At 41.1% G+C, this 18,805-nt stretch overlaps 1 protein-coding gene across 1 annotated transcript; it reads right to left on the bottom strand.

Annotated features, from left to right (window-relative positions):
• Positions 1-68: 68 nt before the first annotated feature.
• On the bottom strand, positions 69-18,537 carry nudt4a (nudix (nucleoside diphosphate linked moiety X)-type motif 4a). The gene is made up of 5 exons (XM_022200550.2): positions 17,967-18,537; positions 11,772-11,882; positions 7,545-7,589; positions 7,298-7,385; positions 69-1,722 (listed from the first exon to the last, which is right to left on the bottom strand). Exons 1-5 carry the CDS (start codon positions 18,063-18,065, stop codon positions 1,496-1,498), a joined length of 570 nt encoding a protein of 189 aa, XP_022056242.1. The 5' UTR covers positions 18,066-18,537; the 3' UTR covers positions 69-1,495.
• Between the last annotated feature and the right edge of the window lie 268 nt (positions 18,538-18,805).

Below are 18,805 nucleotides of genomic sequence, written 5' to 3'. Positions count from 1 at the left end.
CGATAGTCAACATTTAACATTTAACATTTTCTAAGTGCTATCATGCTCTGATTGAAAAACTGCGAAAATAAGAATTATAACATTTTTTTATTTAAATGTTTTATATACAACAAAATGGTGCACAGCAGAATATTCCAGTCAAACACACACAAATAGAAAAATGGTGATCTTTCCAATTTTGGCAACTGACAGCCAGTCAAATTCAGTGAAATGATCACATAATTTGTACCACTCTTTTTAAGATTGTTACCAAAAAAAAGGCTGGTCTACACACCAACCATGATGAAACATAAATAACTTCAGCCAGGGCACTCTAAATGCTGTACATTCATATGTATCAAATCCACATTTACATGAACATCCTTTAATTTCAATCCTTACCAAGCTGAAAAAATAAGAGGCTTGTTTCAGAAAAGGCCGTCCGTAGTGCTTCAAGTCGGTGCTGTAAGCTAAAAATTAAACATAATTTAGTGTCGTATTTGTGAAGGCACTTACAAGAATCAGACGAAAACACGATGCCAACTCTCCCATAAAACCAAGGCCTCCATATTGTGCCAAATGCACTTAATAGTCTGAGGATGTGTTATTAAGAAATAACATGTCTCTGTACTATTTGTTTTGGATACAGTGTGTGTTTGTAGTGTCTTTCTTTGTCTGTCTGGAGTTTGATTCCACTATAGAAAAGCTTATATTAGTAGCAATCATCTGTAACTTGCTCAGTTTTACAGTTCTCACAATATGAACTGACAATATACATCACATAAATACACACTGAAGGATGTCTGAGGCCAGATTATTTAAGGCTTCATCTCAGTGTGGTGGGTGGTGTGCACATTTCTCCTAATCTTTATTACAGAGTTCAATGTTACCAGTGATTAGAGATGACACTGTGTGCACTTCAAAGGTGGTAATTACAGGCGGAGCAACATTGTTCACACTTGTTGCATCGAAGTAGACTCTACCCTAACCCTCTTAATGCAAAATTCCCCACCAGGCATAACCTCCACCAAAAAAACAAAAATCACAAAAAACTGAATCGTAATGAAAGGATTCACACACTTGTAGCTACTCTTCTTGCAGAAGGACATTATTTGGCACTGAGTCACTGCGGGAAAAGGGCTTCCTCTTAGAGCCAACACTTCCCAGTATCGGCCTCCAGGAAACCACCAACACACTGTGTGCACTGCCAGTCAAATATTCAGCATGTAAGACTAAAAAGGACCAGAGGATTGCATAAGCAGCACACCAAGAGAATCCGTCTAAAGCTTTAAAGAGACGCGTTAGCTGGTGATGATTGTTAAAAAATATACGTAAAAACTCTTAAATACATGTGGAAGACGTTTTGGCACTCTTCACCCCCACTTCAAATGGAGTTCAGCTCAATTCCAAGGAGTTCATTTTGTACATATGCAGAGGCTGCATTGGTAATCAAAGTCATTCTCAGATTATATGTCCTCTCTGATGAACTGCCTGCTGCCTGCTGATGGTGAAGCTCCTATCTGTTGACCAGATCTGAGCCCTGCGTGGAGCAAACAACACAGTGAGGTGCGTCGTTGTCCATCACTGGGGATCTCGGAGCGTTGCCGTTAGTCGGGCTGCATGCAGGACTGCAGGTGGGACTGCAGGTGTCCGTGAGTCTGCGTAGATACTCGGCGTGGACAGGCTTGTGGCTCTGCAGCACCCTGATGGCTTCGTCAACCTTGAACCACTTCCTCTTCCTTCCTGTGAGAACATTCAAGAAAAGCTGTTAGCATAAGGTTTACACTAGCAAACAGGTAAGGGTTCACTGTTGTGTTCAATGACACCTCTACTTAGTTCATGGCTAATGACAAAACATATTGTTCATGGTCTGTAGCACTCCGTCAGTGCTGTAGAATGGTCTGACTGTACCCAACATCATTCCACTACACAGAGGGAAAAAGAAACGCTCTCATTTGTTTGTATTTCTTTAACACGCTGAACTCTGGCGTGTTTTGCTCCTGTGACATTTTAATTCACTGCAATGTGAAGTCCAATACCTCTATACAAACAGCACATCCCAAACATCACATTTATTTGATTATTTTATTGAGAAATTTGACAAAAACTGGACTCAACATGTCCTACATTTTTTAAAGCAAAACCTGCTCTTGACCTTTTTCTTTAATAGATACATTTTTAATTTGTTTCCCTACTGGTATCCTAACTTCTTGGAGTAAACACAGCCTGCAGTTCAACCCAGTTCGGCTGAATAGTCTCTGAATTTTTGTCACATGACTGTTGGTCACAAATCAGTGAGATGCAATCAGTCAAAGTTTTTTGTTTTTAAATACAATACCCGGCTGGAACAGTTTGCTTTAAAGAATTTTTAAATGAGACATGTAGAATAAAGCAATTTTGATTTACTATTACAATTTCGTTGTTAAATTTTGCTGATGGAACTGCACATCGCCGATGGGTAGTTTAAAGATCGCTGGAAAATTTAAAATCCTATGATTCAATTCTTACACTTTCTGGCTCTGAAAAATGTTGTAATTTTGGTCATTTTAAAAAGATAACATGCCTGATATCAGGATTCAAAAGAGCATTAATACCAGGATGCAGCATCAGTGTCCCTGCAAAATAGTGTCACGGGAAATTTGCTTTGCTGGAACATTTGGTCATGAGTAGGTGAGCTCAGTCATTAAAATCGGTAATTGATGAAACAAAAGAGCCTGCCTTATTGCACAATCCAACCGTGTGTCAGAACATGCCATTTTCAGTGTGTAGCTAATTTGGATATTGTTGTTTGCAGAAGTGAAGGGGATTGAAATGACAGGCTGGAGACCTTCACTCTGGTTATGGTTAGTAACGCTAAAGGCCGTCACACCTAGCGACACAATCAGGTGCTGAAGTGTCTGGCACTAGTGCTGGAAACACGGCAGATGAGTGTTAACGCCCTTCCAACCATGTCGACATGATGGCGAGAAACAACATTTGTCCGGTAGGGTGAAGGCCGAGCCTGTCTCACTACCTCAAGACCAGATAATGGGCAGTTATGAAGGGCTTGCAGTTGGAGGATGCTGGTAGACTTGGACCAAAAGCTCTGTTTCCTCCAACCTGCAGCCAGACCTGGTGCTACAGTCAGCTTCATTTAGCCACATATACATCCTCGACCTCACAGTGACCTGGGTGAGCTCAGCAGAGGAGACCTATGAGCGCAAGAAGCTGAAGTATATGGAGGCCGGAAGGTGAGGGTCCGACCAGTCGAAGTAAGGCTGCAGAGGATTTGTAGTCACCTCGACACCCAGGCTTCTCCAGAAGATGGGAGTACTCGTGAAGGCGATCAAGGACCTCTCCAGAGCTGCTGAAAAGGGAAGTCAGTGGCTGTGGATAAAGAAAAAGGACTCCACCTGGGCCTTCAAGTGAGTAGATGGCGTCTAGGGGGTGAACCTGGGATGCTGGGACTCACTGGTGAAACCTTCTGGAGGTGTCGTAGGCCTATCAGCGAAACACCGAAGAAGGAGGGCGCCCACTTGATAACCCAGAGGATGCCCTCACTCACTGGACCATCCCACAGAGTCTTAGGTGTCTCATCTAGTCCTACACAACAGATCTTGGTCATTGTTTCCTTTCACAAATATTCACTGGCTGCTGTTTCTCATGTTGAACAGTCAGCCATCAAATTTGTGGGAAATTTCTGGGTTTCAGTTGATAAATTGCTCGCAAAAGTAAGCTCTAAATTGTTCCTTGAAACTGCTGATCATTTTTCAGTTTTCTTGGACGTATCAGATAAACCACTGTGAAATGTATTATGGTTTAAAAAAAATCCTGGTCTTGTGCTGCCTTCTGGCGTTTAATTTGAATTAATCTGACAAATGATTGAGATTAATTTGCCAAGTTTCTTTATCCCCGAATAATCAGTGAGCGTTTGCCCAACCTGCACAGTTTGCTAAAGCAGAACATGAGACGCCACAGCAGCACAGGTTGCAGCACCAAAGTCAGAGTGGAAACGAACATACCTCAGTTGGTGTTTATGAAGCCCCCACGTCACCAAACCCTTCCATAAAAACGATGCATCCAGTAAACATCAGCTGGAACTTATTTATGCTTTATTCAGACTCATCCCATTTAAATCCAAACTGAGGAATTCTGCATGGCCTTAGACAATCTGAAGATGGTGTCAGGGGGACGTTCAACCAGCAGAAGCGGAGAGTAAATTAGAGGAGTCGTGCCAAACGCTTTCTGCTCAGCGCAGGGCAGGAGAGGACAAATAAGGAGGGGGGCTGAGCTGAGTGATGATAACTGGAAAACAACTGGGCACAGTAAACATTCCTCCCCCTTCTGAGCAGCCTGAACTCAATTTCTGTGGGTGAAGGGAATAAAAGATCACAACCACATTTTCCAGAGCAGTTAGAAATAGTTTGTGTTAGGAGTTTGTGTATTCCCAGATAAGTATTGGATTCAAAATATAACACTTGAATAGCAGTCACACACCTTTTTATAATCCAAGTTAGTATCAGACGCTTTACTGCATGATGAGGTCAGAAATAAGCAAAGGGGGGAAAAGGAATTCTTATTTTTATTGTGAATTAGATTTGACATGTAAATTAGGTTTCTCATGTTTGTGAGAGCAAAACAGGACAAAATATGAATGTTCCGATAGCGCACCTATATAGACATGGTTAACTAATGTGGATTTAAGAGAGGAAACAAATCGTTGTCACATTTTTTCCTCTCAGTATTTTAAGACTGTGGACACTGTGGGTCCAGTGTCTGGACTTCATTGATGAATGTCTGTGTTCTAGTTACTCAGTTGACAAAGTGATGATTGGGGCTCTTCCTCGCTTTAGTTTTTATGACGTCATTTTGAGCATAATTTTAAATACAAGCTCGCAGCCTCTGCTGTGATTTGCTTGTCAGTAGTGCTACATTTTTGCCCTTAATAATCTAAACACATCAAAAAGTCTTCTATAGACAAGAAAAAAAATAATTAGTTTGAACAGTCCAAATAACCCTAGTGTTCTTGTGCACAGAGATATTATGATGTGTGTCATAGTATGCAACAATATGATATATGCACAAATGTGCATGCATGGAGTTTTTCACCACCAGGAGCGGTATAGGCCTGTTTTGATTGCATAATGAATAAACAGTAGAGAATATAAGCGTACAGTGGGAGACTATACAAATTCATGCCACATACTTCATGCAGTTCCACTGAACAACAGCTGGTGGCAGAAACACACAAAGAAGCAATGAATCAGCAAAGGCAAGGAAGAAGACGACTGGAAGCTGGAAAACAGGCACCAAAAGTTTTACATTTCACCATGTTACAGATATATCCTATGAAGTAGCTTTGCAGGTGTTTATTAAGAAGGATATAGTCTCAATTTGGGCATTTTTAGACCTCAAGAATACACACCAAGTGTTTCAGTGAGGAACTCTGGACGTAAACAGAAACTTTGTGTATTGGAAATCTCCACAAGGAGATCCTTTAATTTACCTTCCTGCAGTTGACTGAGGGGGCTTAATTACATTCTAAACAGAGAAAAGTCCACCACATGTCATGAGACTGAGAGCTCCAAAGGCTCTTTACAGCATAAATAAATGTAGCCTTTGAATAGGCCCCTTAGAACAAATAGTAGGATGTGATATCTGTATTAAAAGGTGTAAAGATCAGACTGCATGATGGAATTGTGTGTGGACCTTTGGGATCTACCTGGTTTTCTGCATTAACTGAAAATTGAATGTGATCTGGCTGTTTTTGTTGAATGCACCTATCAAACATTTACTGTTTTAGGGGAATTATGGGATTTAATAACCAGTCAAACCTCCTTTGACAGCAGTAATCAAATCAAAAAGTCTGCAAATCAGACCAGCATAACATTCAGGAGGCTTTTTTGGACCAGTCGTTGTGATGGGAATGGCTCGTCTGATGTCATTCCACAGCTTCCCTACTTAAAGTAAAACTCTTCACTCCGACTGGGCCTCTACAAAACAGCAGATTTTGTCTTTAATTTGAGGGAAAAGAACTGGAATATTATATTCTTTGTATATGTTTCTCATAATAAAACACTGGTTGTAGAGATATCTTCTCATAACTGCATACGTGATGAAATAATAGGGACTTCACCTGAGAAGTAGGAGTGTGAAAATGGACGAAGAACTTTGTAAAAATAGAAGTTTGGAGAAGTTTGATTCGCAACAAGCTGCTGCTCCTGTCTCTCTGTAGTATGATATTAACATTTCATTGCATTGACAATAAGAAACTAGCATTAGATAGGAGTACGCAGGTTGTAACCATGATTTGGAAATTCAAAATAAAAATGTTCCATCACTGACACACACAGACGAGCAGCTTGTCATGTTTAGCTGTTGCTCTGGGTTCTTGTTTTTTTATGCTTCTTATGGTGTGTTGTGTTTTTGTAGTCATCACTTCCAGGGAGAATAGACTATTTATCTAACTGTGTCTAAACTCTGTGAGATTAGTGTGTAACGATGTGCAGCTAAAGAGCTTTCAGAGGTTTGAGACACAAAGCTGTGGTTGCTGATGAGTCTGGCAAGAAATTTAAAAAGATTTCCAAGTAATTTGAAACAAAATCTTTCCACTGGAACAGAAATCATCTCCAATTGGCGTAGATTTCAAGTGATTGTCAATTTTGAAGCGCTGAAGTCCTCAGCTAATGCAGAGCAGAGTAAAGAAAAAAAAACTTATTTAAAAATGATAAAAGTTGGCAAGGAGCTGAAAATTTTACCACAAGATCTGCAAGTGGCTCTTTGACCTGTGACAAAGTTGTGCCAGGAAAAAAAGTCTTTGCTGTCCAAAAAGAACACTGCAGCAAAACTACAGTTTGTAGACAAATATATGGGAAAAGAGCAGATATGTTGGAACACTGTACAGATGCAGCAAAGACAGAGTTGTTTGGTCACATTAACAGCTAACATGTTCGTGCAGACCAAAGACAGCATCACATTGGTGGAAATGTTTTGGTTTTGGGTTGCTTTCATTTGCAAATCCAACAAGGAATGTCTTGAGAGTCATGGAATGGTCTAGTTAAAGTCCAGATTTGAATCCCGCTGAAATGTTGCGGGGAGGTTTCAAACAGGCAGAACATGCATGAAACCCCTCAAACATCTTGCAGCTGACTGAGTTTTACATTGAAGTGGTCAAAATTGCTAAAAAAAAGCTGATTTCAGAGGATGGTGGACAATTATGCCAGATGCCTACAAGAACTTATTTCTGGTGAAGGAGCCAAAATTAGCTTCTGAGGTCACGCACTTCACACAAGGAAGATTTTTTTTTTTTAAAGGGACAAACAGGGACACAGATGCATACCAATATTGACAGAGTCCTCCCAGTCTTCCAGCATCTCTGTCACTATGAGGGTGTAGACATAAGTCCGGTGCTTTCTGTCTTGATTGTGCTGCAAAGGTTTAGATGGAGTTTAAATCACTGACAGCAGCTGTGGCGAACACAATGCATGCAAAACTTCCATATAAACAGTCATAACTGCCATATTTCTGTATTTTTTATATAGTGTTGAATGCTACAACTTGTTTCTATGATATTCTAATAAACATACCTCAAAAATGCCGAGTAGTCTGCCAAGCTTTCCCTTCACACCAGCCTGCAGACATGAAGACAACACAAAGTTATTTAATGTACTGGCACTTGAGTTTTATTGAGTTGTTTTATTTACTTCAGCACATCAGGAGTGATACATTTACTAAACTAAAGGCTCATACTGCTATAGCGCAGCGAGAGCCTGTGGCCTGGTAGTAAGAACAGCTTGTCTCTGTCCTAACGTGCTTGGATATTCTCAGGTCAACATTTTTCTAATTTAGGGCAGGAAATCCAGCGGCTCAGTACCACGTGTCTACGAGACAGCATAGCAGAGATGACCAGGTAGGCCTAAACATAGTGCGAATGACAGAGTGACGAGACAAAAGGGACTTAACTTGAGTACGATGCACGAGTTCGGATCCATTTCTGCTTATGCACAGTTTGGTACAGAGTTACTTTAGAGGAGGGACGCCACTGAACCCAACTGTGGAAACATCACCAGCTCAATGATATCTTCAGCTTTGGTTCCTAACTTGCACAGAATCTTAAAGCGAGTAGGTTTAGATCAAGATGATGAGTGGGTAAATACAAAATTACAAAACTGTCCTAAATAATAAAACATCTTTGTTGTTTTTCTTGTGATAATTTAACCCTCTGAACCCCATAACTTGCCGATAGAATGTTGTTTTTATAGTAAAACACGGAAATTACATCATTTATCAAAAAGTCAGTAACTATAAAAATGTAAACAATCCTCACATTTTCAACTTTCAAAACTGTCCCTGAACTTCTCATGTCTGACTTCTGGTTTCATAGAGAAAATTATCTAAATCTGAACTTACAATCATGATATTTCATCAAAACCACTTTATTAGACAAGTCTGACCTAACAATTTAACAAAAACAAAGCATTTGCTGGAACCAAATTCTGCAAAAACCCAAAAATTCTGTGCTCCTCGACACAGCCGTAGAGCTATTACTAATTGACCTGCAGCCAACCAGGCATGAACTAACCGTGACATCACCCGTTGGTTTCAACGTCGAGAAAATGAAGCCCGGATTTTGCTACTTCCTGGTCGCCATTTTGGATTTTTTGGAGCCAGTGATGTAAAAGGCGTCATCAAACAGGCTGGACCGGAGAGCAATTAGGGGCAGGACCAGTCTATGGGCGGGCCAGACTGAAGCCAGACTGCTGAAAGCCTCGCCCTAAAGGATCTGTCAATCATTCCAGTCAAGACTGTCTATCAAGTATAGCCACGCCCCCTTGCTCCGCCAACTTTAACAATTTATTTAAAATTCAGTATTGATTTATTTTAAGATCGGCTAACTGATCTCTCATTTTGACCATGAAAACTAACGGGAAAAAAATCCTGAGCTGTAGAAAATCAGTCTATCAAATTTTATTTTTTCTGGTGATGAATTGGGGTCTATGGAGCAAAAGCTTTTTGGAGTCAACCCTAGCGGACGGCGTGATATTGCAAGTTTTTGACACTTCCAGGTGGGCTTCAATTTTGGAGCCAGATGCTACGTCCATCTTTATATACAGTCCATGCAGCCAACAGTCGTATGACAAAAATTCTGCAACTTTCTGGCTGAACTGGGTTGAACTGCAGGCAGTGTTTACACAAAATCAAAATGTAAGTGGTAAATTATCTATACTATGGGAAGGCCCCATTTTTTAAAATTGTGGGTACTTTGAAAAAAAGATCTACATGTTGATTCCACTATAAAATATGTTATCGAAGAACTTTAGTATCTTTTTTATATATGTGATTTATGGCAATCTAACTTCGTCAGAATTCACAGAAGACATGTTTGAGTTCCTTCTGCTTCTAGCCACAGCTGTGTTGTTTCCGTAAAGGAGTGGGACTTTATATTTCAGTGAAAAATGACCCCACAGTGAGTAAAGGAGAGTCGGGTGTTCAGGAGGTGAAGCTCATAAATACACAACACCCTAAGAAGATGTGTCATTAGTAGAGGAGTTTTATCTCAACCTTTTTACTCACAAACACAAAAGATTAGACCCCAGTGGCAACTTCATCTAGCAAAATAAAAGGATATTCAATGAAAAACTGTTTAAGATATCACTTCCTGCATCCAAATGAAGGAAGTGACTCTTACACTCTTCTACTAGAGTGTCTTGAGTCTCTGTGGGGTGGGAAGAGGGTACTGAAGTGTGGAAGATGTAAGTCAGTGGACAGTAATGGTATGCGAGGCATATTTCAGACTTGTCTTCTCTTTTTTGAACCATCACATCTGGAACCCCAACAAAAGACAGAGACAAATGCAGTTTCACACAACTATTGTACTAATACTGCAGAAATCAACATGATTTTAACTGAAAAAATTCAATCCTCATCAGAACATGTTCTTTGATTTGTTTTCTAAGATGACAGAAGCAGTCAGACTTGAAAGCACAAGTGCCTATTCAAAAATAACTCCTTAAACAGCTCATAACTTCCTAATAGGACTGATGAATCTCACACGTTTCCACAAAATAAAACTATCGCTGGCGTGTCGCTGACGCCGGCTGATGTGTTGCACTTGACAGCAGGGGATTAAACATTACGATTTTAATTGTTAACTTGGCACAGCGGGCGGCTCGCAGCTCGTCTATATCCAGGTACACGTCTGGTACGTGAGGCGCAGGATGTGTGTAACTGGAAACCCTTCCCAAATGTCACTGCCATACTTCAAGGCTGTCAGCACACTTCTATCCACAGCAGAAGCTCACAGCTCACTCCGCTGTAAACACTCTGGCCAGCAACCAGCAACCTACTTTACTAAACCACAGAACAATTAACCGGCCATTTACGCACCGTCGCCAAATAGTTCTGTGCCTCGTCCAGATTTTTCATGTAAAACAGCAGGGGTATTTCAAACTGTGAACAGCGATGACACTGCTGTCAGTGGTTTACTGTGGTCACTCCCGGTTTATGATCATTTGCGCCTGCAGCCTATCAAACTGAAAATACAGCTGTGTAAATTATCTTCAGAGTATGCAAGGCTGACCTGGTAATTACAATTACACAGCAATTTTTGCAGATGTCATGTAGGTTAAAGGATCATATCAGTGGTTTTGCAGGCTTTCTCTACACTGTAAATCACAGTAATTGTAATCTTAGCCTATTTTTTTTATACATCGATAGCTGTACTGACTTGGCAATGCACTCCTGAGTTGTGCGTATCAACAAATCCATGTGTTAGTGGGAAATTCCAACATCTGCTTCTTTGCAAATAAACTTCCACACCACACTTATTGAATTCACAACATTATAGCTGGTGAAAGCATCAGCTGATCTAAACAGCTCACGCGAAATTCCCACAATTGAAGAAGCACACAAACAATAAAGTTCATTTTCCTTTTCTTATTATCATAGGACAGTATTATACCTATTTCAGATATAAACACGGCTTCGAAATATGTAGATCTGTAGGTTGACCGGCTGATCGGTTGGTCTCTATGCCCTCATCATGAGTCATACTTTGTGAGGAGAAAGGCGCCGCATCAACTTTTGATTGCCTGCTTTCTTCACAAATTTGAACTCACCCAACCTAATGGAGGCTACTAAATCTAAATTATTGAACATCAACTCAACTTTTACTTAGATTTGGCTCCAAAGTAATTGATAAAAAAAGACACCCCAACAGTTGACCGTAATCTTAGATGAGTTTGCATATCACAGCTCAGCAACCATCTAAAACACAGTCAGCCAACTTGTCTGTTTTGCATTTCCCCAACATTTTTTTTTGCTAGAATCATCAGCTGATATAGTTCTATATTCAGGAATCATATAAATAAGGGTAAGTGCTGCTCTGAGTCTGTTGTTATCGTCATTATAAACCAACAAGGTTAAAATGATTTCAGACTCCACAAATACAAACTTTGCATGTTTATTTATAATTCCTCCACAGTAATTTGACTAGCAGGTAGAGTGCACTCAGCATGCTGTGGCTGATTTAGTTCATCACCAGGTAATGTGCAGATTTTTGTGTTTTAGCTGCTGTGATGAATCAATTGGTTGAAGAGAAGGTGCAGTTTTAGTCGATCAATATTAGCATTGGTTGACTAGAGCCCGTGAAAAATGACCCATCTCAAGCAAATTCCAAGTCTCAGATAGCTGCTGCCAATTCTGTGAAATGTGTTAAATCTCTTTCTTTACATTCTTTGGAAAATGTTAGGCTGTGACATAAGTTGTTTGCCATCTATAGTTAAACAGCTTGTGTGTCTGCAGGATAAGCTCACCTCTTCGTAAACCTCCCTGACGGCGGCTCCACAGGGCTCCTCGTTAGGCTCCATTCCTCCTCCAGGCACGATCCATTGGTCTGGATGTCGACTGCTGCTCACCAGCAGCACCTGCCAAGGACAGAGGCCTCCGTCAGGCGTTTGTAGCCGAGTTTAGGGTGCGAAAAAAGATAACGACAACAGTCACCTAGCTGCCTGGTGACGGTCAAGCGAGGTGCTCTTTGGTATAGCGAACATCTCGCACATCATGCCAATCATTAACTTCATTTTCTTAATGTAACATGAGTGCGGTATGCAACGGGCTGCTCTGCAAGTCAAACTCCTCGACACATCATAAAAATAAGGGAATGAGAGTCACCAGCGTGGTGTTTTATGCATCAATCTGTTTTTAAGTGCTTTTAATGTAGGAATAAGGAAAAAAACTCATTCAGTGCAGCCACCTTTAGATTCCCAATGAAAACACATTAAAAACATCATGAAGTATAACTGAAAAATCAGCAGACTAATCCAAAGAATCAACCTGAAGCCACACACTATATTTAACTGACCTCACACTCGTGCAGTTTGGTGTTTTTTGAGCACGGTGCCCCTTTAGTGATGCAGTCACTTGACCCTGAACCCTATCTGGCATCACACTGACCCACATTAAGCCCACGTGTGAGGACTTTCTGAATCCTGTCTTGAGACACGTGCAGCTTACTAATTCTCTCCTCTCACAGGCTGATTAAAAACCAGCATCCAAAATCAGCTCTTTGCATACTTAACACTCCAGTCAAACACAACTGTCCCAGCTGAGGTTACACGGTGCGAAGATGTGTCTGCATTCCTGCTGAGACCCGATAGTGGAAGCACAGCAGATTTGTGCAGAGCACTAATGATAACATCTTAACTGTAACCAAAGATGGTCTCAATTGCACAGAAATGACTGCGATGAGTGAAACTTCATGCTGTGCGACACTTTGCTGTAACTCATTCTCTAACCGGGTCAAACCAGGAAGACGAAACCCACAAGAAACTTTAGAGACTCAGAAAGAACTTCATTCAGCGTCTCAATGCAAGCAGAGCTTTTTATAGTCATCAGCTTTATCAAGAATTACCGCGCTATAAAACTACAACCTAAAACTCAGAAAAGAGGTCCTGTTTATAGGCCTCGGATGGTTGAAATAAATACTTAAATGCATGTAGGTGTGGCTCTTTCTCCGTTCCTGCATTTACAAACCCTCCAGAGACCACATGACTTATTTTTAACACTGGCGGCTCTGTCAATATTTATGCGTGGATAACAGGCTAAGTTGGAAGGTGCAAGTAATTTCACTGTCATGTGATATCTCATTCAGTGACCTGAATCTGCAGGAGACACTCAGCAAGACTTGCAGAATAAGAATTTTAGCCCATTTGTTGCACTATTCTGCAACTTATAATGCAATTGTAAATCAAAGAGTAACGAGGCATTAGCTGTGCTGCATGCAACTATTGGACTGTGACAGAAAAATGATGTTAAAGAGAATGTTTCTTTCAACTAAGCTACAATACAGTGCAAATGAAAAGTGTTCACCACAAGTTTTTATGTTCTCAAATGGACTCAATATACTGAGTCACAGCAGATTATAGATGAAGTAAAAACAGACCTCTACAAAGTGAACTAAAGTTCCTACAAACATAAGGCTGCACTAGTGTGTTTAATGCCCAGCAGCAGTGTTACAGGGTGTGTCACATTAAAGCATTGTGCAGAGTTTTCTGCACAGTGGTGGGTGACGAAGTGGCAAATTAATAGCTGCAGAGGATGAGAGGCGTGATGAGTCTCCTCTGAATCCCTGCCCATTAAACTATCTGTGCAGGGCCCCTGGTGGACTGTAGGATCACTGCCAGCTGCCTCACTGGCACAAATGCACACAACACGCACACATGCATGCGCAATTTCACACAAACGTCATGAGAAACACGCAGGCACTCGCACGTACACAGCTAGCCGCATGCAGCCACAGGGGCTTTTCAAATAAAACCACTGGATCAGCAGTTACTTCTCCGTATGAAAACAAAAGAGCTTAGCAGAGGAGGTTAATGACCTCGACGGGCAGCGCACACCTCAGAGAGAGTTCAGAGCGAGGAGTGGGCACATCCTCAACATCAACACAATCTCATCACAATCTCATCACAACCCGTCCGATTCAATGTGGACAGAAGATTTATTCATTATGTGCTACATGAAGGATCTATCTTGACGCAAGAACTAAAAGTTTCATATACATTTTTTCCCCAAATGATTTGCCAGAATAATATGAATTACTGTTATTGTTACACTTTTCAGCTCTGTGTTCAGACTGGATCTCAAGAGTCTTGGGTGTCAGTTCAGTCAAAATATGCTATTCTGACATGAACATACTCCATAACTGTATAAAATCTGTTATAAAAAATAATAAATCTGAGGTAACGATTATCAAAAACTAACTAAATTAACTTATAAGGCTCTTCTCAGGATTGCTTGGCCATACTGGGGTATCTATTGTATTGATTAGCCGACATGTTTTCTCTTTTTAGAGCCGATACAGATGCCAATTATTGGTAATCAAGAAAAGTCAATAACTGATATTTGGAACCGATATACAGTAAATGTAATATTTTAACAGCATGTGGTAGCAAAGAACCTGTCATTCATAACTAGACTTTTTAATTAATAAGGGTAACCATAAGTGAATATGCAAAATATAGAAATAGGAGTGATTAAACTCTCCTCTGTTTATGTGGGATTGACTTAGACTGATCAGTTTGTCTCCAGCAGTTACGTCTGCTGTTCTTCTCTATTCTTTGAGTTTCCACTGGTCTATCACTTTAATTGCCTACTAAGGTCCATATCTTAAAGCATTATTAATTATTGTTTTCTAGGTTCTGCTTCTGGTTAATCTGTCACTGCCTTCCAATTTAGCTGCTAGCTGTTAGCATAGCATTAGTCACTGTGAGAGTAGCTAATTTCCTGGTTTGTTTTGTCTCAGCTTCAGAGGCATTTCTGAGACCACAGAGGGATAACAGACAGAGAGAGGAGGCTGCATTAGACCTGAAGTAGGTCAATAAAAATACCAGCAGTGATAATTGGGAAAAAAACACCAAATATCAGCATTGATATTACGAATTTACTGCTAGTCGTTGTATCTTTCACTATTGTGATCATGATTGGAACCATATGAATCAGCTAAAGTCACAGATTTGGAAACATCAGACAGATTTGTTTTGTACAGCAGCACGTTTACAGCATTCTGTAAGGCAGCTACAGAACGATGATGACAGAAAGAGAAAACCTAGCGTTCAATAATAATAATAATAATGGGTTTTTTGGTGCAATGACAAGGAATCCGTAGAAGCTTTGTCTATGTTGTGAAATCCTCATAACTACCATTTACCCTACATTCACCTCCTCCATTACCTGTTCCTGTTATTCTGGCCTCCAGCTGACATGCTCAGGAAGTGACTGTCAACCAGACATGCAGACTGGACGGATAGCTTACCACATGAAGTCAAAAACAAACACGGTGAGAATAAGACATATGTGAGCATGACACCATTTCATCATCCTCCAGCACCATCACCAACAATCAGAGCGACTTTTAGCTCATTCAGTGTCACAGATGAGCAGCACAGAGGCCACGATGAAAGGCGGCAGTGACAGGGAGTGAAGAGGATACAAGGAGCAGGAAAGCAAATCTGTCAGGGGACAGCAAGTGCCTGCACCTTGTTTCTATAAATTGCAGCTGATAGGTCACTTGGTGTTTAGCACACTGTGTTACAGCCACTCAGCCCCACAACTCCTCCGATCACATGTGGTCCTGAGCTGGACTGTCGTCATTAGGCAGACATGCTGTGATCTGAGACACCTGCCCTCCGTGTAGAACCAACTCAACGTATTAATCATTGCCCAAATAAAACATCCTTTTAACCGGAGGAGCATCAGATGAAAACAATGTCTGACACATAATGTTATATGCTCTTTAGAAGGTTATTTTCAGGCTCAACGTCAGCTGCTGAAAAATTAGTCGTATCTAAATGTGTTAATATGTGCTATCAGAAGCAGAATTACATTCGTGATTTCAATTAATAGCCGGGTCAATATATAATTGCACGACTTGTTGCATCATAGCTGATATTTTTGCTGTTTACAGGTATGGTGTATTCAGCTGCCTCTTTCTGATGCAGAGTCTTGATGAGCTCCAGACTGAAAAACAGCAGCAGGATTTGTTGTGGGCTACACACTGGCGTCGTGGTTTGCACTTTCGCCATGCAGCTAGAAGATCTCTGGTTCGTGTCCCGGCCTTCCCGGAATCTTTCTTCATGGAGTTTGAATGTTCTCCCTGTGCATGTGTGGGTTTTCCTCCAGGTACTCCAGCTTCCTCACACAGTCCAAAACATGCTGAGGTTAACTGGTAACTCTAAATTGTGTGATTGATTGTCTGTGTATGTAGTCCTGTGATAGACTGGAGACTCCTAAAGAGGATAAAGTGGTGTATAGATAATGGATGAATGGAAGGTTTAGTGTTGGTTCTGAATGCCAGGAAAACCAACTTTATGCTCATTTCCAGAGCTTGCTTCCAGATTTATTATGTGGTGACTTCATTAAACAAACGACAGACTTTTGTAAAAAAAAAAAAAAAAAGTAAGCTGGGAGGAGATTATTATTGAAATAGGGCTGTCAGGAAAATGCTGTTTTGGGTATTGGCAATGGAGACATCCAAATGCTGTGTGTGTGTGTGTGTGTGTGTGTGTGTGTGTGTGTGTGTGTGTGTGTGTGTGTGTGTGTGTGTGTGTGTGTGTGTGTGTGTGTGTGTGTGTGTGTGTGTGTGTGTACTTGTTTCTGCTAGTCCGGTGGGGACTTTGACCTGACTATTTGCTATAAAGGTGGGGACTTGTCTTACGGTGGGGACCTAAAATGAGGTCCCCACCGGTGGCAACACCGTTTTCTTGGCCATATTGTTGTTAATAAAAATGTAAAAGTGCAAAAACGTTTGTTTAGGGTTAGGCATTGATTTGGTGATGGTTAAGGTTTGGGTTAGGGTAAGGGTTAGGAGTTAGATATGAATGGGAGTCAATGGTAAGTCCCCACCGGTATAGAAAAACAAACATGTGTGTGTGTGTGTGTGTGTGTGTGTGTGTGTGTGTGCGTGCGTGCGTGCGTGCATGCGTGCGTGCGTGTGTGTGTGCGTGTGTGTGTTTTATCCAGCTCATTATAATTTGGTCTCATCGTCTTCGTTAAGCTCATGGAGGAAGCAGCACTGGTATATTTTACTGGGTAAACTTGCTGGTTTATTTGTGCATTTTTCTATCACTTACTGCTATAATTCTCTCACCTAAATACTATCCAGGGCACTGAGGATCTGCTCTGAACTCAGAATAAGATTCAGGAAGAGTACAACTTTGTGATTTTGTCTCACAAAGCTCTGATTTAAAGATCTGAAACTGAAGGGTGCAACTGCTCCTCCTAAGATGGATGTAGTTTTGTGTATTTAACCTCTTATCTGTTGTTAATGAGCATTACTCTCATCCTATGTCTACGGTTGTCATGTTTGGTTTTACAGTCTTTTATAACTTTAGAATAATGTGTCTTCTTGGCCAGGAGATTTTAAACTCTAACAAAAACTTAATTGTAAATTAAATATGAACAAACATGATAAAAGCTACAGCAATCATTCCCCAACAAGCCAAAACTAGTGCAGATGCAGCAGCAACAGAGTCCTGAATGAATGTGAACACATCAGCTGATGCCAGCACAGGTCAGGAAACAAACAACCTCTTTCAGGGGATGAAGATGCAACATTTAATAATGACAGGGGGGTATTTATGGGTCACGGCACTAAAGTTTATAATCACATTCAACATCAGACGCATGTCATCAAATAAATTCTTGAGTGTCACTGACAATGGATCATGTAGACACAATAATGGTGCCTCTATGAATTATGGGTTATCTTGGTGTCCTCCTGGACTATAATTGAAAAGGAGGATGGTCTCCTGCTGGGTTCAGGCTGAAGAAACACCCCCTCAGCCAAGTAATGCTCCTCTCTGGCCAGCACCCTCGATCTAAGGCATCAGGACACGTGAACGCACCATTAAAGTGAACCTGATAAAGCAGGCTGAGTGCAGCGTGTCAAAAATAGAGCCTGTGAATAAATGCCCTCTCCTCCTGCAAACACTTGAACTTCAAGCCCTTACCTCGTCCTCCGAGTCGTTTCTGAAGCACAAACACGCAGCTCTCCTCTTGAACCCTTCACCGTCGTACGTCCTGGTCTGGTTGGGCTTAAACTTCATCATATAGAATCCGGATCGTCGATTCCCGGGAGAGTGGAGGGAAAATCTTGCCCCCAAAAAATTCGTAATCAAGCGGAAAAAGTGGTTTTCGAGAGCCAACTTCGCTCCTTTACTCGGTGCCGGTTAGAAAACGTGCTGTGGGTTAATTCATTCCAATGTCAGGCTGCATCTGGTCGCATATTGCAGCTTCCTACCTTCACTGCTGCTTTACTGCTGCTGTCAACACGCCTGCCTCAACAAAACTCGCTCACATCTGCTGCCAGCTGATCTGGGAGCTGCGCAACAAGCGGCCCGCTGCTCCACGTTGCACTCACCGACCGTCCGAGCTGCCGGTTCATCGTTACCGGCAGAAATTAACACCCACTAAGAGTCATTTATTGAGCTGTGAGTTATGCTCAGTAATCAAACGTGTGTGAGGTGAGTGATGCTGCTTTCAGTTGCTCCTCTGAGATCTGCAACTCCAAAGCAAAGTGTGTGAAGCAGAGGCGGAGCTAGATGTTTGTTAGTGGGGGGCCAAGGCTCATCCAGGGGGGGTTCAGAGTTTCTTTAATTACCTTTTAATGTGCATTTTTAAGTAATTTGCTGCAGTGTAAATAGTCTTTTCTGTGGTTTTTGGTAGAATTTAGTTTTGTTAGTTTTTCATGTAATCAAACGACAAAAAAAATTGTATTTGTTTGTGTCCGTCTAATGCAGTCACACCTTTGAAACACGAAAAGATTTTTACACAAATATTTCATGATAAT

Source organism: Acanthochromis polyacanthus, chromosome 8 (genome assembly GCF_021347895.1).
Source record: "Acanthochromis polyacanthus isolate Apoly-LR-REF ecotype Palm Island chromosome 8, KAUST_Apoly_ChrSc, whole genome shotgun sequence".
Taxonomy (NCBI): domain Eukaryota; kingdom Metazoa; phylum Chordata; class Actinopteri; family Pomacentridae; genus Acanthochromis; species Acanthochromis polyacanthus.
Note: the sequence above shows the minus strand (reverse complement) of the source record. Positions and strands in the feature narration are given on the sequence as shown.

Coding starts and splice junctions, on each gene's coding strand:
- nudt4a (XM_022200550.2), bottom strand. CDS start 18,065: ATGATGAAGTTTAAGCCCAACCAGACCAGGACGTACGACGGTGAAGGG. Junction 7,386..7,544: donor GACTACTCGGCATTTTTGAG/GTATGTTTATTA, acceptor AAACCTTTGCAG/CACAATCAAGACAGAAAGCA. Junction 1,723..7,297: donor GGAGGACTCTGTCAATATTG/GTATGCATCTGT, acceptor ATGTTCTCACAG/GAAGGAAGAGGAAGTGGTTC.